Raw genomic sequence first — 19,174 nt, 5'->3', positions numbered from 1 at the left:
TTAATATATATATATATATATATCATAATTAATTACAATATTAATTTTGCTCAAGAGATCAACTACGATCAATAATTGTAGCAAATGTAGAAAATGAGATTGCAATCACTACCGATTATTATCGAGGTTAACCTAACCGAAGATTGTGGAAATTCAATTGTATGCTACAGTCGCACGGAGTTCACATGATAGAACTATCGAGATATACTGCAATGATTGTCTAATACTTCCTGAATAAATCATGAATATATCGATGATCGAAATAATTTTTCGTGACGACATCAAGCTCATTTTATTTGCAATTCAGATTTCTGACTACAATTCCAATTACAATTTTATACAGTTGTGTTTCGATGTTTATATTTTAATATACATTTCGTGTAAAAATATATATCAAAATACGTAGGTCATTTGATAAGTTTTGTAAATTTCCATGAAATGACGCTACAATCCATTTGATGACGCGACATCTCGAAAGATCCACTCTTCGAACCTCTTCAGGCCAAATTTCAGCCAGAAAGGATAGACGCATAGTTCACGTTTGGTAATTATTTGAAGCGAGATTGGCAAAAAAGTGTTCTTAAGACAACGCGCCGTCCCACAAGTCGATCGTTGCAATGACAAAACTACGAATTGGGCTATGAATTGATTCTTCATCCACCCTATTCTCCGGATTTGGACCCGTATGACTTCTTTCTGTTCCCAAACTTAAAAACTTGGCTCGGTGGGAAGAAATTCTCGTCAAATGAGGAAGTCATTGTCGCCGTCAATGAGTATTTTGCAGACTTTGAGACAGCCTATTTCAAATGACTATCAAACGTGAACTATGCGTCCTTTCTGAAATTTGGCCTGAAGGGGTTCGAGGAGTGAATCTTTCGAGATGTCGCGTCATCAAATGGATTGTAGCGCCATTTCATGGAAATTTACCAAATCAACCTACGTATATAGCTCTGATCAAAAATAATAAGCATTTATATTTTTTTTAATCATCTAGAATTCTTTCATATGCATTATTATTTATTAGTTACCGACATTATACATAAATTTAAAAAGTTCTTGAAACAAACATACAGTAATTGCCATAAATTAATTTTTTTAGCTAAAACTTAAACTAATAATTATTAAGATTATATTCCTAATTATTTAGCTCGAGAGTTTTCTAAAATAAATCTAACTACTACAATCCTGTGACAACTTCACACTGATAAACTTCACACTACAACGGAACATAACTTCTCTTCAAGATCGTCACGAAGTCGTCGGAAAATTTTCTGGACACTATGCGATCGCTCAATGATCAATTATTATTTCGATCAACCGGAAGGTTCGTTGAGAAATTTGCGCTTCAGTAAATGGATCAATCGGTCGGGAGGTCGGAATCCGGACGATTCCGAAACGGGCGGCAAGCTTTGGGGCTAAACGGCCATAAATACGTCGTTCACGGATATATACGTACATATCTATTGACGGAGCCATCGATCGCGACGATATATGGTAATTGACGCGCACACGCAATTAACTGGCCGGTTGCTAAATTCCCGATTCGTGTGTTCGACATGTGACTTCGGCACAAGAAAGAGAGAGAAAGATGCGCGCACACCGCAATTGCGCCAACGCTCCGACTGCTCTGAAGTTAGGCGCGGAGAGAGGCACAAGCGTGAGAACGAGCGAATCAAAACAAAACACAGGCGCGCGACTACATTCAGGCAATCGGAATTCGCATGAACTTGCAAAATATGTAGTAGCGCGCGGGACAATATTTTTGAGGGAAAACAATGTTTATCCATGAAATATATGTATATTTTCCTCTGCGTTATTAATATTTAAATTTTGTATAAAGCGTCTCTCTAAATGAAGCGTCGGTCTTTTTGTTCTCCTTTGATTGTTGTAATTGAAAAAAATGAAAAACGGATTATTTCACCAATTGCGATTCTATCAGTATTATTAACTTGTCTCCGTTTTATTCTATATCGATTAATGTTATTAAATTTATTCATCATCATATCTTTCCTCTTCCTTCTTAATTGTAATAAATAGGTAAAGCGAAAAGCATTTTGTTAATGATAATTTTCGCAATATTATTTCTTTATGTCTAATACACTTCGATTAATGGAATATTAGATGAAGGAGAAATTATTAGAAAATAATTAAAGGTATATATCTCGATTTTTATACCGATATTATTCCTTTTCTCAGTTATTATAAATGACAAAAGTGGGAACTGTTTTATCAATGACAATTTCTTCGGTATATCATTATCTTATGTCAGGAATCTACCACATCGATTAATATAATATTAGATTGAGAAGAAATAATATTAGAAAATAAATGGTATAAAAACCTGTACTTAACTGACGTTGCAATTAATAAGGAGTCCTTTATTCTTATTTTCATTTAGAGAGCTTCTGACGATTTCCATAGGAAATAAAATTAATTACTTTTATGTTATTAATTACTTATATCTGTTACCTGAGATACTTAAAAATGAAGAATAAAAGAGTCATTGTATTAAAATTTAAACTTATGTATATATATTTTTCTTTACAAATACGAGAAAAAGGATAAAACTGAAGAAGGTCTACACAGATAACTTAGATTTATAGACTTACGTATCTTGTAAGTTTACGTATACTAGCCTGCGAGTATTTTCACGGCTTCCGAGAGTTCCTCGAATCATTAACGTTGATGTACGATTTCGCTAACAGGCTTACGAAAAAAATTACATTTCCAATGTCATGCTGACGTTGAGAAACGATCGATAGAAGATCTCGATGAGATCAATCGATGATTTCGTATTTTTGATAAAATTATCAAAGAAAAAAAAATAATATCTTAGTTTTTCCTCTTATTAGTTTGTTTTTCTTATAATGCTTTGTCTTTTTTTCTTTTTAGGAGCAATTGCGATGAGAAAATTGGCATAATATTGAGGGAGCATTATCAGAGACCATATTTTCTTCCCGCCACTGCCGAAAGCAAGAAAACGGATTGGATTTTCATGGGAAGTAACGGCTATGGCGCACCGATGCACGTAGGTTTTATTCAAAATTGTATGAGTTTTATACGAAATAACAATTGTATTACAATCGTATAACAACATTCTTTAAAAAACGATAACTCAAAATTATTTATTGATTACAATAAATATATAATTACATTACAATAAAGATTTATTAATAATTTTATATTATATTTTTATAATAAATATATATATGTAAAATAATACATATATTTGTGAAAATGTTGCATTTTATTTAATCAAAATTAATTACATATTCAATCTCTTTAATTTTTTTCTTTTTCTTTCTTTAACTTTAAAATATGTTTTCTAACCATATTTGTATTTATACATAAATATATTATTTATATGTAAATATATTCAAATATTGAAGTATGCGCTTGTGTTTAAGTATACGGATGACTATCATTAATCGTATATTTTGAAAATATGAAATTTTTCCAAGGTGGACGATGTAGATTATCCTTCCTGGCAGGCGCAGATAAAGGGTGAAAAATTGTGGATTTTAGATCCGCCGAGAGAGTGTCACTACACATGCAAGAGGCTGGAAGTGATTGTGCATACCGGAGAGATAAGTGAGAGTCACGCAATATATGCCAATAAACAATGATCGAATTAATTGCAAAATTAATTACTTTCCTTGTTTAGCATTAAATGTGGTCTTTTGATCGATAGTTGCATTTAATGTTATTCCGAATTGGGTATTGCTCGCTCACGTTTAATGCTAAAATGCAGGGCATGCGGATATCGTTTATATCCTTGAATTGGAGCAAAAGAATTAACAGTGTTTAAAATAAAATTGATTCAAATTTTTTTCGAAAATGTATAAAGAAACTACAGAAAAAATATTTCAGAAATAATTGTGATAATCAATAAAATTTACTTTTCATATTATTTTTATTATACATTATATTGCGTTAAAAATTTTTTTTACATTGCTCTGATTGTAATTTTCAATTGCAGTCGTCTTGGATACGAATCGATGGTACCATCAAACGAAAATCATTTCTGATGACATGAGCATTACTATCGGAGCTGAATATGATTGAAGCGAGCAAAGTTCGAAAGCTGATTTAATATGTAACGAAAATAATTGACAAAGAATTTGTTACAAAAAAGTTCCTGTATGCAAATATACAGAATAATAAAATGTGATAAGAATAAAACTCACTGTACATTTAATCATAATTCATAGAATATTTCACAGTTGAACGGAAGCGCAATAATTTTGCAACATTATATATTTAATTATTTATTCTCGATATTATATGTCATTCAATCTATCGAATATTTGATAAATAAAAGAAATTAATCCTCGTATGAATGTACAGATAAAAATATAAACTTAATAAATAATAAAATAAAATATGAAAAGCACAGAAAGAAGTATGTTAATATTTTATCATTATTAATATATAACAATTACCATTATTAAAACATTTTATAGCTAAAAATGAACTGGAAAATTTTACTTGCATTCTGTGATTAATTGTATTATTTCAATTCATTTTCTTTTCTTTAAATAAAAATTATTAACGAACAAATCGAAAATTATTTAATAAACCGTTTCCATTTTAGTAAGTTACATAACTATATTTTTAGATGCTACTTATGATAAAAAACTAAATCTCTATTTCTAACGTTATGCTCTTAAAACTAAATGGCTCATTGAAATCTTATTGCTTTTTAATTAAATGTTATTTATATATTGAAAGAACGATTTTATCAAAATATTCAAAAATTTAGCCACATCTGAAAATAATTTAGATCACTAAAATAATTATATAGAAAGCTCAAGTTAATTATCAAAATATCAAAACTTTTTTTAGCATCGCTTATGTTGAAGATCCTACATTATTTTGCTAATCCAGTATATATTTTATTTATTTAAAAAATTATATAACAAAATTATAAATTTTTATAACGTGAGAAACGCATAGTATATATTAAATGTCAATAAATTTTGACAGTCATGATATTTTCTGATCAGTAACCAGCTAAATGTTTAGATAAACGTCACTTCATGAAATCATTCTTTCTATTATACTTCCAACTCGAGCGAAGGCTTCGAATAGGCTTGACCAAGGTAACCCCATACTCGGTTAGCCACCGATACATTCGTGACGTATATCTACGAATGTGGTCGCGTGCTAAGTTTTACGATGCCCCGTGTATAATACGTGTGTGCGTGTGCTAATCACGCTCTCGCACGAGGTAAGTAAAGAGGAAACGGCACGGGCCCCTCATGCAGATGGCGAACAAGACGGGGGTCACACCTGGCGGCAGGTGAGCTCTTACAGTGGGGGCTATCTTCATCCTCCATTACGGGAAGGAAGGGAGGAGGGGGGAGAGGATTCGAAGGGGATTCCCCGTTTGACTACCCTATAAGTGCGTTGAACGTGACTCGGTCCCAGTCTTATATAGGATCATATGTTAGCCGACTGGCATTATTAAAAAGAAAGACAAAGAGAAGAGAAAGAGGAAAAAAGAGATAGAGACATTAATGTTTTTTTGTCAGACTGATAATGGACGATTGTAAAAGTTCTACTTGAAACTTTTGAAACACACGCAAAGTTTTTTAGTTTTTTTAATTTTCTTTGATTTAAAATGTCAAAATACTTCGAAGCAGTACATTGATATGAACGCGAGTATTGATATTGATTTAAATACTGATTTAAAAATTTAAATGAATATTTTTTTTATTATACTTTTCTGTTATATTATAACTTATTAAGTTGTATAAAAATAAAAATGATGCATACTGCATATTAATGCATATTAATTAAAAAAAATTATCTTTATTAGTTTCCACTGATAGTAAAAATGATATTAAATCATTATACATTAATTAAGAATGCTATTGTCAGAAATAAGTATTATTAAAGACAGTATAAGGCGATAAAATGAAATTAAATAAAATTAGGATATTTAGATAGACGTGTAATATTAATGTAAATTTAGCTAGACAAATCTACTAATAATAATGATCGACTATTATCATACATCACGTAAATTTTATCAAATTACGAGGAAACGATACTTCTTAGATCATAAATTATGTTCGCATAAAAAAGATTCATTACATTGAATTAGGTGACTCAAATTATGTTTAATGATCAGCAGGAAGTAAAAATATATTATACGAAGTCCTCCTTAACCGAGAATTCACCTGAAATATATAATTTTTCTATTCTTTTTGTTTTTCTCATATTTCCTCGTTTGAATTTACTTAAAATAAACGAATTCTTACATTTATACGACATTTTAATTGTTATTATTATATTTAATTGGTATTATTTATCGAAAGATAAAAACAAATTTACAGAATTATTTGTAAGATATACAATTTTTATTGGAGTTATTTTATAAAATATTACATAAAACTTTCAATGAAATAAATCACAAGATAAATCACAAGTCAAATAAAATTTTCTTTAATCACTCAAAACGTGTAATCCCTTTCGGTGACGTTGTCATTCCTTTTTTCTTTCATCCTGATGGAACTGTTTATACTTACGCATCTCCAAAGTGATTATTAAAGGCTCTGAAAATTACAGAGAGAGAGAGAGAGAGATGGAGGGGATGAAGAGAGGAGGGAGACTTTGACATCTCTCTGATGTATCGACGCCCATGTATTACATGTATACACGCTGCTCTAGTTACGCCAATGAGTACGCCTGTATATCGTTTGTGTTAATTACACGGAAAAGCATATCTCCACTTTCATGTCCGATCTGACGTCTATGATCTATAAATGTTTGTAGCAATCACTAATAAGTAATATCAACCTGGAAGGAGATCTGCGAAAGGCATTTCAAATACACTCGAGAATTAATTACAGAAGATATATGTAAGTCTCAGTTAAATCTTGGACAGATCTATAAGTTATTCAGTATTTTATATTTTATTTATCTTTAATTTCAACGAAATTATTATAATTACCAAATTACTAAAAAAGTAATAGCTTTTCCTTAAACGTAGCACGAAAAATACAGTACATACAAAAAGCAATAATTCAATGTGTTCATAATTGAATACATATATAGTAAAAAAAAACCTTTTAAATTTCTGTTAGAAATTCGGTCTTTGTGAAAATTTTTGTGTTGAACATATCCAAGTATTAATTTAATATAATATGATAGCATTATTCGAACATTTTGTGTTAAATTGATATTCAACATTTCTAAGTTTTAAAATAATACAATTATTTATGAATAAATAAATAATTAATGTAAAAATAATACATTTTAAAACATAAATTCTGAGATAAATGAATAAAATGTGTTAATTTCAATAAATATATCATAAATATTCATTTTATTGTAACGTTTTAATATTGTAAATATTAAATTTTCTGAAAAAATATGCTTTCACGATTTGCTTAAAAATTGTCAGTGTTATATTTTCGATATTATTTTTTAATATAATATTTGTGTTACTTCCTAATATATTCATCTTATAATAATACTAGAAGAACTGAGGTAATTATTAGCCATTGCAATTTTTTAATATTATATTTCTCATCTAAAGGACAGAATTAACATTATGCGATATTTCTCATGTCGCAGATGATTTAAAAATTCTTTGACTTTTCAATAAGTCTTTACATTATATGACGAAATTTGGTTTTCCGTTACTCTCTTAATTTTTCTATCACAGTAATTTATCCACTTAGTCCTTTTTAATGAAATGTTGATATCTCTAGTATTAAATTAACGCAAAAATTTGAGTGGACTGTTTGGGACACGTGAAACATGATAAAAATATAAACTTCCCAAATATGCACCGTAAAATTTTTGAAACAATTGAAACTATAGAGACTTATCTTTTTCTTTTTTAGTCTATCTTTTTATTTAGTTAGACAGCTTCGCGTAAAAAATACGCCGAGCTTTTTATTTTAATAAAATGATAGGATATTTAATTATACGACATGACTTTGATGCACTACTTTTATTGTTAGCAATCATCATCCAACCGAGTCCGTAGAGTCCCATAATGCGAGCATAATACTATGCACAGAGCGAGTGATGAAATAATTATAGATATCGATTTCCATAAAGAAAGTGTACGGCGACGACGAGGGAAATGCGAGGACGTGCATCATCTGCGTTCCGCGCGTTCGGCGGGTTAACATTGGTGTGGAAAAAAAAAGGAAAGAAGAGAAAAAACGCGTTACACATCGTCACAAGCTGGGATCGTTCACTCGTTTTATTGCAGCGAAATTCGCGTTAAAATCGCGGCGGGAGGACAGAATCGCGGGCACGAATATCGTCGCGTATTATCGCGATATCGCGGGGAAGGCCGCGGGCTCTCTTTCGATTTAATTGCATTCCGCGGGAACGACGAGCGGAAAGCCGATACATCGGGACCTCGTTAATTCGCAAAAATCATCCCGGCCTCGCGGAGATCTTTTTGCGCGGATCGAATTTCACGCAACCGTCGCAATCGGCAGAAGTTTTTGCGCTCAAAGTTCTATCCGAGGATTCGCAAAAATTGCAACGGTCGCGCTGCGGCGACTTTTCCTGCGATTCATGAGAATCGTGCTCATTTAAATTCCGCGACGTATAAATTTTTAGCGTGTCGCGGCACAATCGAAATCCGTAAATTTTTCATCTGGTATTTATTTTCGATTTTGCACGATCAAAGAATTACGTGTGTGCAGGCTCTTTCACGGAATGCGCGATTTATTTCAGGTATTTCAGGGAAATTGTGAGAACGTCGTAAAATTGGAAAAGTGGGTCGCAACATTAAAAGGAGCACGCTATTATTTATGAACGGAGATTTCGCGATGAAGGCAGGCTATATTTAGTCCAGAAGAAATTTACATCCTTTACGACGTTTCGCCTGTTTGATATCTCCATTTTCGTAAGGGCGCAAGGCGCTTCTCGCATGTTGCACTGCGGACAATAGATATTCTTCCCTACGTCAAATAGAAATAAACGGTGGGAGTAACTGTGCGATAATGAGAGCACGTTTCTCGCGAATCGATCCGATTCCTAAGTTCCGCCGTTTAAGCCATCGCGCGGCGAGTTTCCGACGCGACGATCGAAAACCGGATTTAAATCTCACGGCGAGTCTCGTGATTCAGGACATATCGGATAACTCGAGCTGTTGTAGCAAATGTAAAGAGGAAATTATTGTTTGTAAAATTGCAATGTCTCACATGATTTGTGTTTAGTATCATTTAATGTTATTTAAGATTTGCGATTATATATGGATTAATTAATTAATTCCGTATGAAGATGGCAAAGTAAGCTAAAATTTCTCATTTCTTTATACTGTATTAAAATTTATTATTAAATATTTATCTTTTTTACTCGTTTATAAGCTTTTCCTTGTTGTCCTGTCTTTTTATTGTTCGTATCAGATATATGGATTCTGTAAAAAGTGAAATTGGAAGCATATATTTCTGTATAAAAATAAATATTATATTATAAATATGGAACAGTTTAATAAGGTCAATGTTTATATCCAACAATACAATTTTATAGAAATTTTCTCATTTTATCGTAATTATTTATAAAAAATATATTTACTTCTTATTGAAATAATTTTTGAATCCAAAAATTCTAAATAATATTACACTTATTTGTAAAAATATTTATACTTTGAATAAACTATGTATACATAAAAGTTGAATTTATTTTTCTTGAATAACATGTTTTTATTTACTTTATTTATTATTATTTTTATTATTATAAACTGAAGTTGAAAAAGCAATGACAAAATTTTCAATTTTTTTCGTAAAAATGTTTGAATATTTTAAGTATTCAAAATGATTTATGTAAAGTTTTGTTGCAATTCAGAGATTAATTTTATTGCAATTCAGAGAACAAAGATTTAGAAGAAATAAATACTTCGTTTATTTACTACTATTACTATTCTTATTGTATATCAGCCTGACTCCACTCCTATCGGCCACTTCCATTATACATGAATTTTCGAAAGAAAAGTATTTGGCATTAAAATGTCACGCTTGCCATGCTTATTGGCAAGTATATATATTATATCCATTAATATATGGAATCTACAATTTAACGGATCCAAACGGCACTAATGATCAAAAATCTCTTAACCACCAGATAGAGCCATTTTCGGCTCCTTAAACGCGAAAAATCGCGTATGTAGATGAAGGTGGGATCTACAGATCACGAGTCAATCGCACCGAGCGACAAACCACTCGACGCTTCTCATTTATTTACAGAACAACTAATTTTTGCGTCGTAATGTAACTTTACATAAAGCGCCTTGAATGCTTACAAGTACTTATACAAAAAAATTAAAATCATGATTCTACAATACACACATTTTTTTTTAGATATAAGAAACTTCTTATTGAAAAAAAACTTTTAATTCAGATGATGAATCGTCGCTAAATTTTTTAATATTATTTTTGAATGCTATCTATAATAATTTGTATCTTTTTCTGTAATATTTTCATTATTTTAAAAATATATGCAATACATTCTTAATTATTTTTTAAAACATGTCTATTTATTAAAAAAAATTTTTATCCAGGTTCTAAATCATTATCAAACTTTTTGTATTCTACAATACAGAAAAATCTGTATTCCTTTATAATTTGTTAAAAATATGTTTAATATATTTAACCTTTAAGTGAGTAAGTGGGAACAGTCACAGTATCTTAGGTATAATTTTATCCAAAATCTTGTTCCTAAAAAAAAAAAAAGAAAAATTGGTCAGATATCTAAAAGGAAGAAATTTCTTATTTTTATATTCCCCCCCTCTTCCCTCCTCCTCTATCTAATATAACTATTCTTACAAAAACTAGAAAGTAGTAATTAATTATTCATTTTAAGCATTGTTCACTGCTTTCAATATAAAAAATAAGTAATTTTCAGTATTAAATTGGATTTCTGTCAAAGTAAAAATTCAGTTATAACAAGATATAATCTGAAAATAATACTAAGTTTTAATAAATATTTGTTTGAATATAGTTTTAAGTAAATATTTATTAAATGCAAACATATTTATTTAATACAAAAATTATTAATTTGTGATTCAACTATCATTTCTTTATTGACTAAATATTTATTTGCTGTAAATTTTACTCGCACTATTCAAAGAAATATGTATTAAGATATAGTAAATTTTTTTTAGTTTGTATTAGTAAAAAATACAACTATAAAAATACAACTATAAAATCAAAAATTTTTAAAGGTGTCTAGGCGCGCCACCTATCAACTAATTTGTCTTTAAAACCACCTACCCTACTTAAAGAGTTGTAACAACAACAGCGACGATTGTGCGGGGGAAAGTCGATGTCGTCGTCGAAGCCCTATGCAACGTCGAGTCGTGCCGCATCGATCTCACGCGCGTGAATTCGTGCGGCACGCGTGCGCCTGCGTACCGCGCGCGCGCACGCACGCGTGTGCGCATCCGTACGCACACTTAGAAGAGAGGAAACGCGCGCGCGCAAACACACACGCAGGAATAAGCCTGAACATGCAAAGGGTTGGTCTCGCGTGCACGTGTGCGGGGTGCATTATATACAGGTCGGGCACATACATATCGGTCGCCGTTATATATCGATTATTTTACCCATGTGAAACTCACCCCGCTCTTCCCCGCGTCTCCGCGTGAACGCCCCACTCGCGGCGTCGCGACGCCTCGTATAGAGCGCGATATCGACGTTACATCGCAGCTTTCGCCCTCTCGCCCCTCTTCCCGTCGTCAGCGGCGAGTCCCCACTCTTCGACGTCGAGAAACTACCCCTCCAGGACCGTAAAATTCTGGCATTAACGAGCCCTATTATTTCCAATGCCCTCGCGCAAAATTATATATAAAGAAGTAGGAAATTTGCATTTCACAAAGTTATGAAACGTGAAAATTTTTTTATGTATATAAAGGATGGATTAATCTTGCATTTTAAGAATGTACACACAAAGCGAAATTATGGCGTAATTTATGAGTGTCATAGCGTACGTTAGAAATTACCAACGAAATGCATACTCTGTTTTCTACAAATTTGTTCACATTGCTTGAAATCGCCAAAAATGTTTATACTTAAAATGAAATAATATCGGGCATTAAAGAAAGAGGAAACAAAAATGCTGAGTGCAAAAAGTGCAAGCAACGCGAACAACTGAACTAGTCTACACTTTTGGAACTTAAATTGATATTCATCGATTCTTATATTTAAGACCGTTTTGAGTACAATCTTAAAATGTCAATCAGAAAAACATAATAATATCTTACATTACTTAAAATGGTCTTGAAATAAGAACGGAGAGCCCTACAGTAAGATATGGTACATGTTTGACATTTGATGAAAATAAGAAAGAGTAAACATGGATATACTGTTGTATAGCATACATAGTAATTGTTATTTCTCATTCATCATGTAACATGTGTAGTGTAATATATGTTGCGTTATAGTTATATTGTAATTATATCCAGACAGAATAACAATAATTTGTTGATATGATAGAATACCAAGGATATTTGGTTAACTTTGACATCCTACGATACTAACAAGTCATGTTTTTCTATCTGGACGTTACACAAGTTACATCGCAATTATTATAATTACATCCAGATAGAAAAACATGATTACAAATGTTACATTTACGAGTAGGAAATTACAACATGTACATTACATGTAACATACGTGTTAGTAACATGTAATAGTTATATACTTGCGTTTATTGGAAGTTCTAGTGTAGAAAAAAAGTGCTATAAAAAGATCTTCAGATGTAAACAACGGTCAGTTTGTATAAATTTGAATGGTGTAGGAATAACCATTTGGGATTCATTGCATACTACTCGTGTGTCGACGAGGGAAATTAAATGAAGAAAAAAAAGTGTGTAACAAATTTAAAAATAAATGGCACGCGCGCGCGGGCGCGCACGTACGCATGCATATGTGGAATTCGTTGTGAGGATATTACTCGATATATGAATATTACGACGCATCCCCTTTGAATATTTATTTTCCCGCGCCGGCATAATCCGCCGGCGCGCTTTAATCACGCGGTGAATTTATCCGCTCGCGCTTTAATCCATCGTTTCTTTTCCGTCCGACTCTCGGCCATCGGATATAACCGTAACGCCGATATCGATTTCACTTTGTCGCGGATACCCGCGAATGGACCGAGTTTCGTCTGGGAAATATTCTCGAGGACTCGGCCGTCGTCGTGCGTTTCGTTACATTACATTACCGCATTTCCTCTATCGCTCTGGGCTTATCTGAATCTCGGAATTCTGATACCTGCAATATGCGTCGACCATTCCATCGAAAATCAAGTTCGCGGCCGGCGAATACTCGACCATGGTAATATCGATCGATTTTCTTTCTGGCCGATGCGGCTTTCCGCGCGAATTTCCTCCGCTGTCGATCGCGTTTCTTCATCTTTTTCAATCTACCGACGTCGGTAATTAATAATCCGACTAATATTGCTCCATCGGCTAGCAAGATTCAGCGAATCTGAAAAATAATGTGCTGGAAAACGCAATACATTCCACAGAGCACACTTTATGCGACGGATATCTTGAGAATGTCCTTAGGATGTCCTTACAACATCCTTTAGACGTTTTTAGAATGTCCCTTGGAGACCTGCGATGTATGAGATCCATATCCACACATTTTCTAATGTCATATTTTCCAATGTTTTTGTGAATATTAACTTTTAGTATATATTAAGTTATGTTCTGTATTTTTTTTCTTTTAATACTAGAGTACGTAATGGTTTCTATTTTTTTCTAATACAACAACCTTCTTTTGCGGAAATTTAATATTGGCCAACTTAATGCTGGCTAATTTATCGAACAATTGTAACAATAGTTTTGTATTTGGAGTACTAACAGCACTGCTGAACAACAGTGCTTTTATTACTTAAAATAAATAATTAATTACTGTGTTTCAGTAAATTAGCCAGTATTAATATTATAGAAGTATCAACGTTTCTTAATCAAAGGACGAAATAAATGAAATTAAAGAAAATGAAAAGTCAAATATTTCATGAACCTAAAGAACATGATTATTGAAAAGTAAAAAAATGTTAAAATCTTATTTTTACAAGAAATATAATATTAATTTAAAGAATAAAAACAATCAATAATGACTGATTAGGCTTCATTTATTTATAAGATATTTGTTACCCTTTGCAAAGTATGGAAAGCCAATATTAATCAATTAATACATTTCTAATATTAAATTAATCAATATTACATTTCTTAGGATTACAAATATTTTGTAAAAATACATATAAAAATATCACTTAACAATTTTTGTACTTCTAAAAGTGATGATGAAAATTAACTCAGAACGACCCGTTGTGTACAATAAAGGACTGGAAAATTACTATGTGTATTAAGGGATAATAGTGGCCGTAACGCCTAAAAACTTGTTAGATTTCTCAATACGTAACTCAGAACAATCACAGCTTTTCACTATGCAGCTAAATCACTTTCACGATACAGCTTTACCGGATCGAATTGCGAATGAAACTAAATCCCTTCCGATTCATCTTGGAAATTCCATGCCGGCGGAATCAAAGTTTCCAACCTTTCCGGAGAACGCTGCATGTCGAGTCGCAAACCTAACAGGCTGGGGGAAAGGGATAGATGAGTAGGCGGGTGAGTCACTTGTATTGTAATTGGGGAGGAATTGAATTGTAAATGGCCGTCTCGTAGAAACTCGCAGAGCCGAGCAGCGCATCGGGCGCTGTGCTGCACCCGCGGCTGCATCCGACACGCTTCCGCGATCGAACGGACCGACAGACATAAGTCTCCTTGTATTCCGAAGCGCTATACTCCTTGGCAACTACTTAGCAAACAGTTCGAGGTGGGCAACAACGGAAACGCCCGCAGCTCCGGCTCTCACGCGGCCATGTAATTCCAGCGCCGCGCCTACCAACACGTCGCAATGACTCTTACACACAGTCCGAGATTCCGCCTTTTAATAGAGCTGCATGGATTCGCACTCTCTTTATTCCTGTCGTTTACCTCACTCCTTGCACCCCTTTCGGACGTTGATTCAACTTGGCGAAGAATTCTTCGCACTATAATCCACTGACACATGTAATTTTTAAAAAGCTTGGATACTTTTTTCTATGTATAGAGAGAAAATTATGTAATATAATATATAAATAAAGTCCTATATATAGAGAGAGAAAACATGTATACGTATAACATGTTTAATTAAGAGTGACGTTGAATTGTTTATAAAAAGTTGTATATATAATAAAATAAAATAATATTATATTTTATCTTACTAATTATTATTTACATCAGTCGACGAAAGCAATCATTTCGAAAATTGCAAAAACAATTGTTTAGAAGCTAATTATCTTAGAAATAAAATTGTTTATTAACAAGTACAAGTTGAAAATCTATTTTGTTACGTCTATTGTCACGTTCCAGCTTCTTGTAGTAAAAAAATGTTCTATGAAATTTTTAAAATATTTAATTCAATTTCGTATGCATAATTATACTATACATTTACGCATGCAACCTCAAAGTGCTACCAATTCTTTTTATATCTTTTAACGGATCGATCAATGCTGGTTTTTATTCTATGCGAGAAAATTGTGTGGAGTATTTTTGAAGAAGAAAGTTTTAAATTTAACTTCTTTTTACAAGAGATTTAATTATGTTTGCACACATTGATTCTATATTTCGTTCAGAATCATGCAAGATCATTGTAGCTCATTTTCTCAGCTTTATGAAATATGTTGCATATGTTTAAAAATTATAATAAATTCGATGTTTGTTTCGGACAGACCGTAAATAATAACGACATATAACAAAGAAAAAACTTTATTCTTGTGTAAAAACCTGTTTATGCTCCTAAATAACAGATTATGTATTATATATATATATAAACAAAACATATTGTTTGTTCAGTTATATTATTAAAAAAATATCAGCGTTTAAGTTTTCGTTAAAATGTTATATTGCTTTTATTTTTATTATTTGCGTTAGAACGTTTTGTTGTTACTTTGTCGTTAAGATACAAAATGCTCCCGGGTATTTCAGAATATTTAATCGTATAAAATCAGGACTGTAAGCACAGCGCGCTCGTCAAACTGTAAAGCTCTGTGCGTAATCACTCGACGTTACAGAAAAGATCTCACTTTCGCTTATTTAGTCCCATTGAATTGAACATTAACGAACTCTGCATGCGCGTTTAATATTGAAACACTCAATGTGTTTACACTGGACTCGTTTATTAAAAATACACCGTCCGATTGTTCCGTTAATTTTCAAAATCTCATTTCGTGTTGTCCTCTTGTTTGTTCGCCAGCACTTCAATAGAATGAAAACTATCTACTGTCTGCAGTGATTATGACGTCAGAAGCAAGAAAAATAATTCTCACAGTTTATATTAAAATGAAAATATTTCTAAATAAAACAACAATGTATCAGTAATTTCGTTTGTCTTATATAATTAATAAATATTTGGAATTGAATTGTGCCTAATTAAAAAATGAAACAATGTATGATAGCTTTTGAATTGAAAGAAATAAATATAATTATAATTTAAATATAATTTCATTCTATTCTAAAATAAAAAAATTTTCAATATATTTTACAAGTATATATAAAATGCAAATATTGTTTTATCGTGAAAAATATTTATATTTTAATAGATTTTTGCATTAATTTTCATTACGTATCTTCTTCTTACTATCATCAATCTAAATATACATCCGTACTGAATGATACAAGGATAGATTATGTATCATAAAACGAGGTGAAAATTACAAAAGTGAGCAAATTTTTCAAGTGTTGAAATTATAACTAATGAAATTATAAATATTCTCTTCAATTTGCTTAGTCTTGTCATTTTTCACAATTTACACAATCGATTTCCAAGAGCCTCAAGTAAATTTTTGAGAATTCAACGCGCGCACGCAGGTGTCGGTATAAAGATACCGCAGCGTGACAGCCATGGCGTGTCAGTCAATTCGACGGATCGATATCGCTGACAATACACCGATAGCAAACACAGACCTCCGAGTAACAACGAATCGATGATTGTCCTTTGTCGCTCGATAAATCAAACCACGAGAGTACATCGAACCTGGTTATCGATCTGCATCGTGAAGTAAATGAGAGGGGGAGCAAAAAAACGAACGCGCAAATGCATGTAGGAAGAGATTCGTCTAATTGAGAAGCAACATTGTGCGTCGTTCAGGGTACCGGACGTGGTCGAGTGGTCCCTGGGCCACCCCTGACTCGTTGGTCCACCCCCCGGTTCCCTCGTCCCCAAGCAGCGTCACCCTTCTTCACTCTTCATCCCCCGGAGCCGCGTCCCGTCCCTCTCCTCGAACCCCTGCGTATCGAGTTCGTTACAGATCCCCGTGGCGAGATCTCCGCCCCTCTCCCTCCCCGCCGTACTCTTGCAACCCCCTCAACTCTGTCGCTCCCGTCTCGCTCCGCGGGAGAGAGCGAGAGGAAGAGCGCGCGAGAGAGCAAAGAAGAGAGAGAGAGAGAGAGAGAGAGAGAGAGAGAGAGAGAGAGAGAGAGTGAGAGAGATGGAGAGAAAGGCACCCTCCTGCCGGAGGCTCTCGCGTAGCATAGCATTCGCGATTTGCGCAACTCCGCACAACTCCGTGCGAGCGCGAGACGCGCTCGTTTTCTCTCCGTGTGTTCCAACAACACCACACGATTCGACCTCGTGCGCGCCCTTGCCGTAGAAAACGTCCTTCTCGCCTCGCGCGATTCCTGCGGGCGCTCCGGAGATCTGAGGTCCGAGACCAAGAAGAGGAAGAGGAACGCGGAAGAATAAGAGGAAAAGGAGGAATTATTCTGCGCGCGAGGGAATCCAGTCCATCTGCTCGGGAGAAAATTCTCGTGCCGGACAAACTGCGACGGAATTCAGAAGTACGAAGACGACGACAGCGTTGAGGGGTGCAAAGAGGGAAAGGGAAGGAGAGAGAAAGGGAGAGAGAGAGAGAGAGAGAGAGAGAGAGAAAGAGAAACACACATACGCACACATACAGAGGAGAGCGTCGCGGTGCGCTTGAAGCGTGCGCACGCGGGCGCGAGCCGACGTTGACGAAGTCCAGGATCGGAAAGCCGCGAAGAACACCCCGTCCGAAAGGAAGAGAAGTTGGTTATCCGAAGGAATCGTCTGCTCTCTCGCGCGCCACTCTTCGAGGTCAGGTGCGCCATCGAGCGCGCGAAGCATCGGGCCGCGACTTCGACACTCCACAAAGCCGATCGATCGAAAGCGCGCGGCCCAAGTGCCTGACAGTCGATTCGACGCCATCGTCGTCTCTCTCGCTCTCTCTCTATATACACGCAGAAGAGAGCGCGGGCGGCCATTGATCTTCGTATCGACGCCGACCACGACCAATCGTCGACGACCCCTCTTCTTCTCTGCCACCCCTGGCCGGTGTATACGTGTGTGTCTGTCTGTGTGTATGTCTCTGTACACGCGTGTGTGCGAATTCCGCCGTCGGTGTCGCCCGATCGAGTTATCGTTCTCGCGGATCGTTCGTTCTCGCGGCCATAGGAGGACATCTTGAAGAGTGAATCTCCATATACGCGACGCGGTGCCATTATGGACGAGACAACCCTTATCGGCGTATCGACGTTTCGATCTTGAAGACTGGCGATTTCGACGGCGATTTCCGCGCGTGCGCGCACGAGCGGACACCGCGCGGTTCGCGTTGGACCGGCCGACGTGTATCGATTCGGCGATCGACCGGACGGATCGGCGATGCTTGTTGAATAACCTGGACCGATCACAACGATTTCCGGGAAACTGAAAGAAGAGGAGCAAAAGTCTGTAGTGAACTCAAGAAACTTGGCGCACTTGGGCGAAGTAACTTCCCGCGGCGACCTAGTTTGGAGAAAAAAAAAGTTCGCCAGAGTCGAAAGACCGATTCGCAGAGAGAACCGGCCAATTGTGGACGTCTCGCGATGAAGAAGCTTTCTGAAGTGTACCGAGATTTATAAAAATCTCTCGACGGAAAAGACTAGACCGCGTGTTGTCGGGGAAGACAGGCGACGATCGCGAATCGAATCGCAAATCGAGTTGCGTCAAATCCGGAGCAGCTTTCGTATCAGCAGCCGCATATCGCTGGGTCGAGGTCGAGCGGGACGTGGTGGCGGTGGGCGCGGGTGACGCGAGTCGATGTTTATGCTCGAAGTATCGAGCCGCGCGCATCGAGCTACGTTGGTCAC

The 19,174-nt window shown here is 34.8% G+C and overlaps 1 protein-coding gene across 1 annotated transcript in view; it reads left to right on the top strand.

The window, feature by feature from the left end:
- The window catches only part of LOC108691841, a 9,013-nt gene extending 4,948 nt beyond the window's left edge, over positions 1-4,065 (top strand). The window contains exons 4-6 of the mRNA XM_018199771.1: positions 2,893-3,028; positions 3,462-3,591; positions 3,980-4,065. Coding sequence (XP_018055260.1) covers positions 2,893-3,028; positions 3,462-3,591; positions 3,980-4,065 — 352 coding nt within the window. The remainder of the gene's footprint in view (positions 1-2,892; positions 3,029-3,461; positions 3,592-3,979) is intronic.
- The last annotated feature ends 15,109 nt before the right edge of the window (positions 4,066-19,174 follow it).

Source organism: Atta colombica, unplaced genomic scaffold (genome assembly GCF_001594045.1).
Source record: "Atta colombica isolate Treedump-2 unplaced genomic scaffold, Acol1.0 scaffold53, whole genome shotgun sequence".
NCBI lineage: Eukaryota > Metazoa > Arthropoda > Insecta > Hymenoptera > Formicidae > Atta > Atta colombica.
Note: the sequence above shows the minus strand (reverse complement) of the source record. Positions and strands in the feature narration are given on the sequence as shown.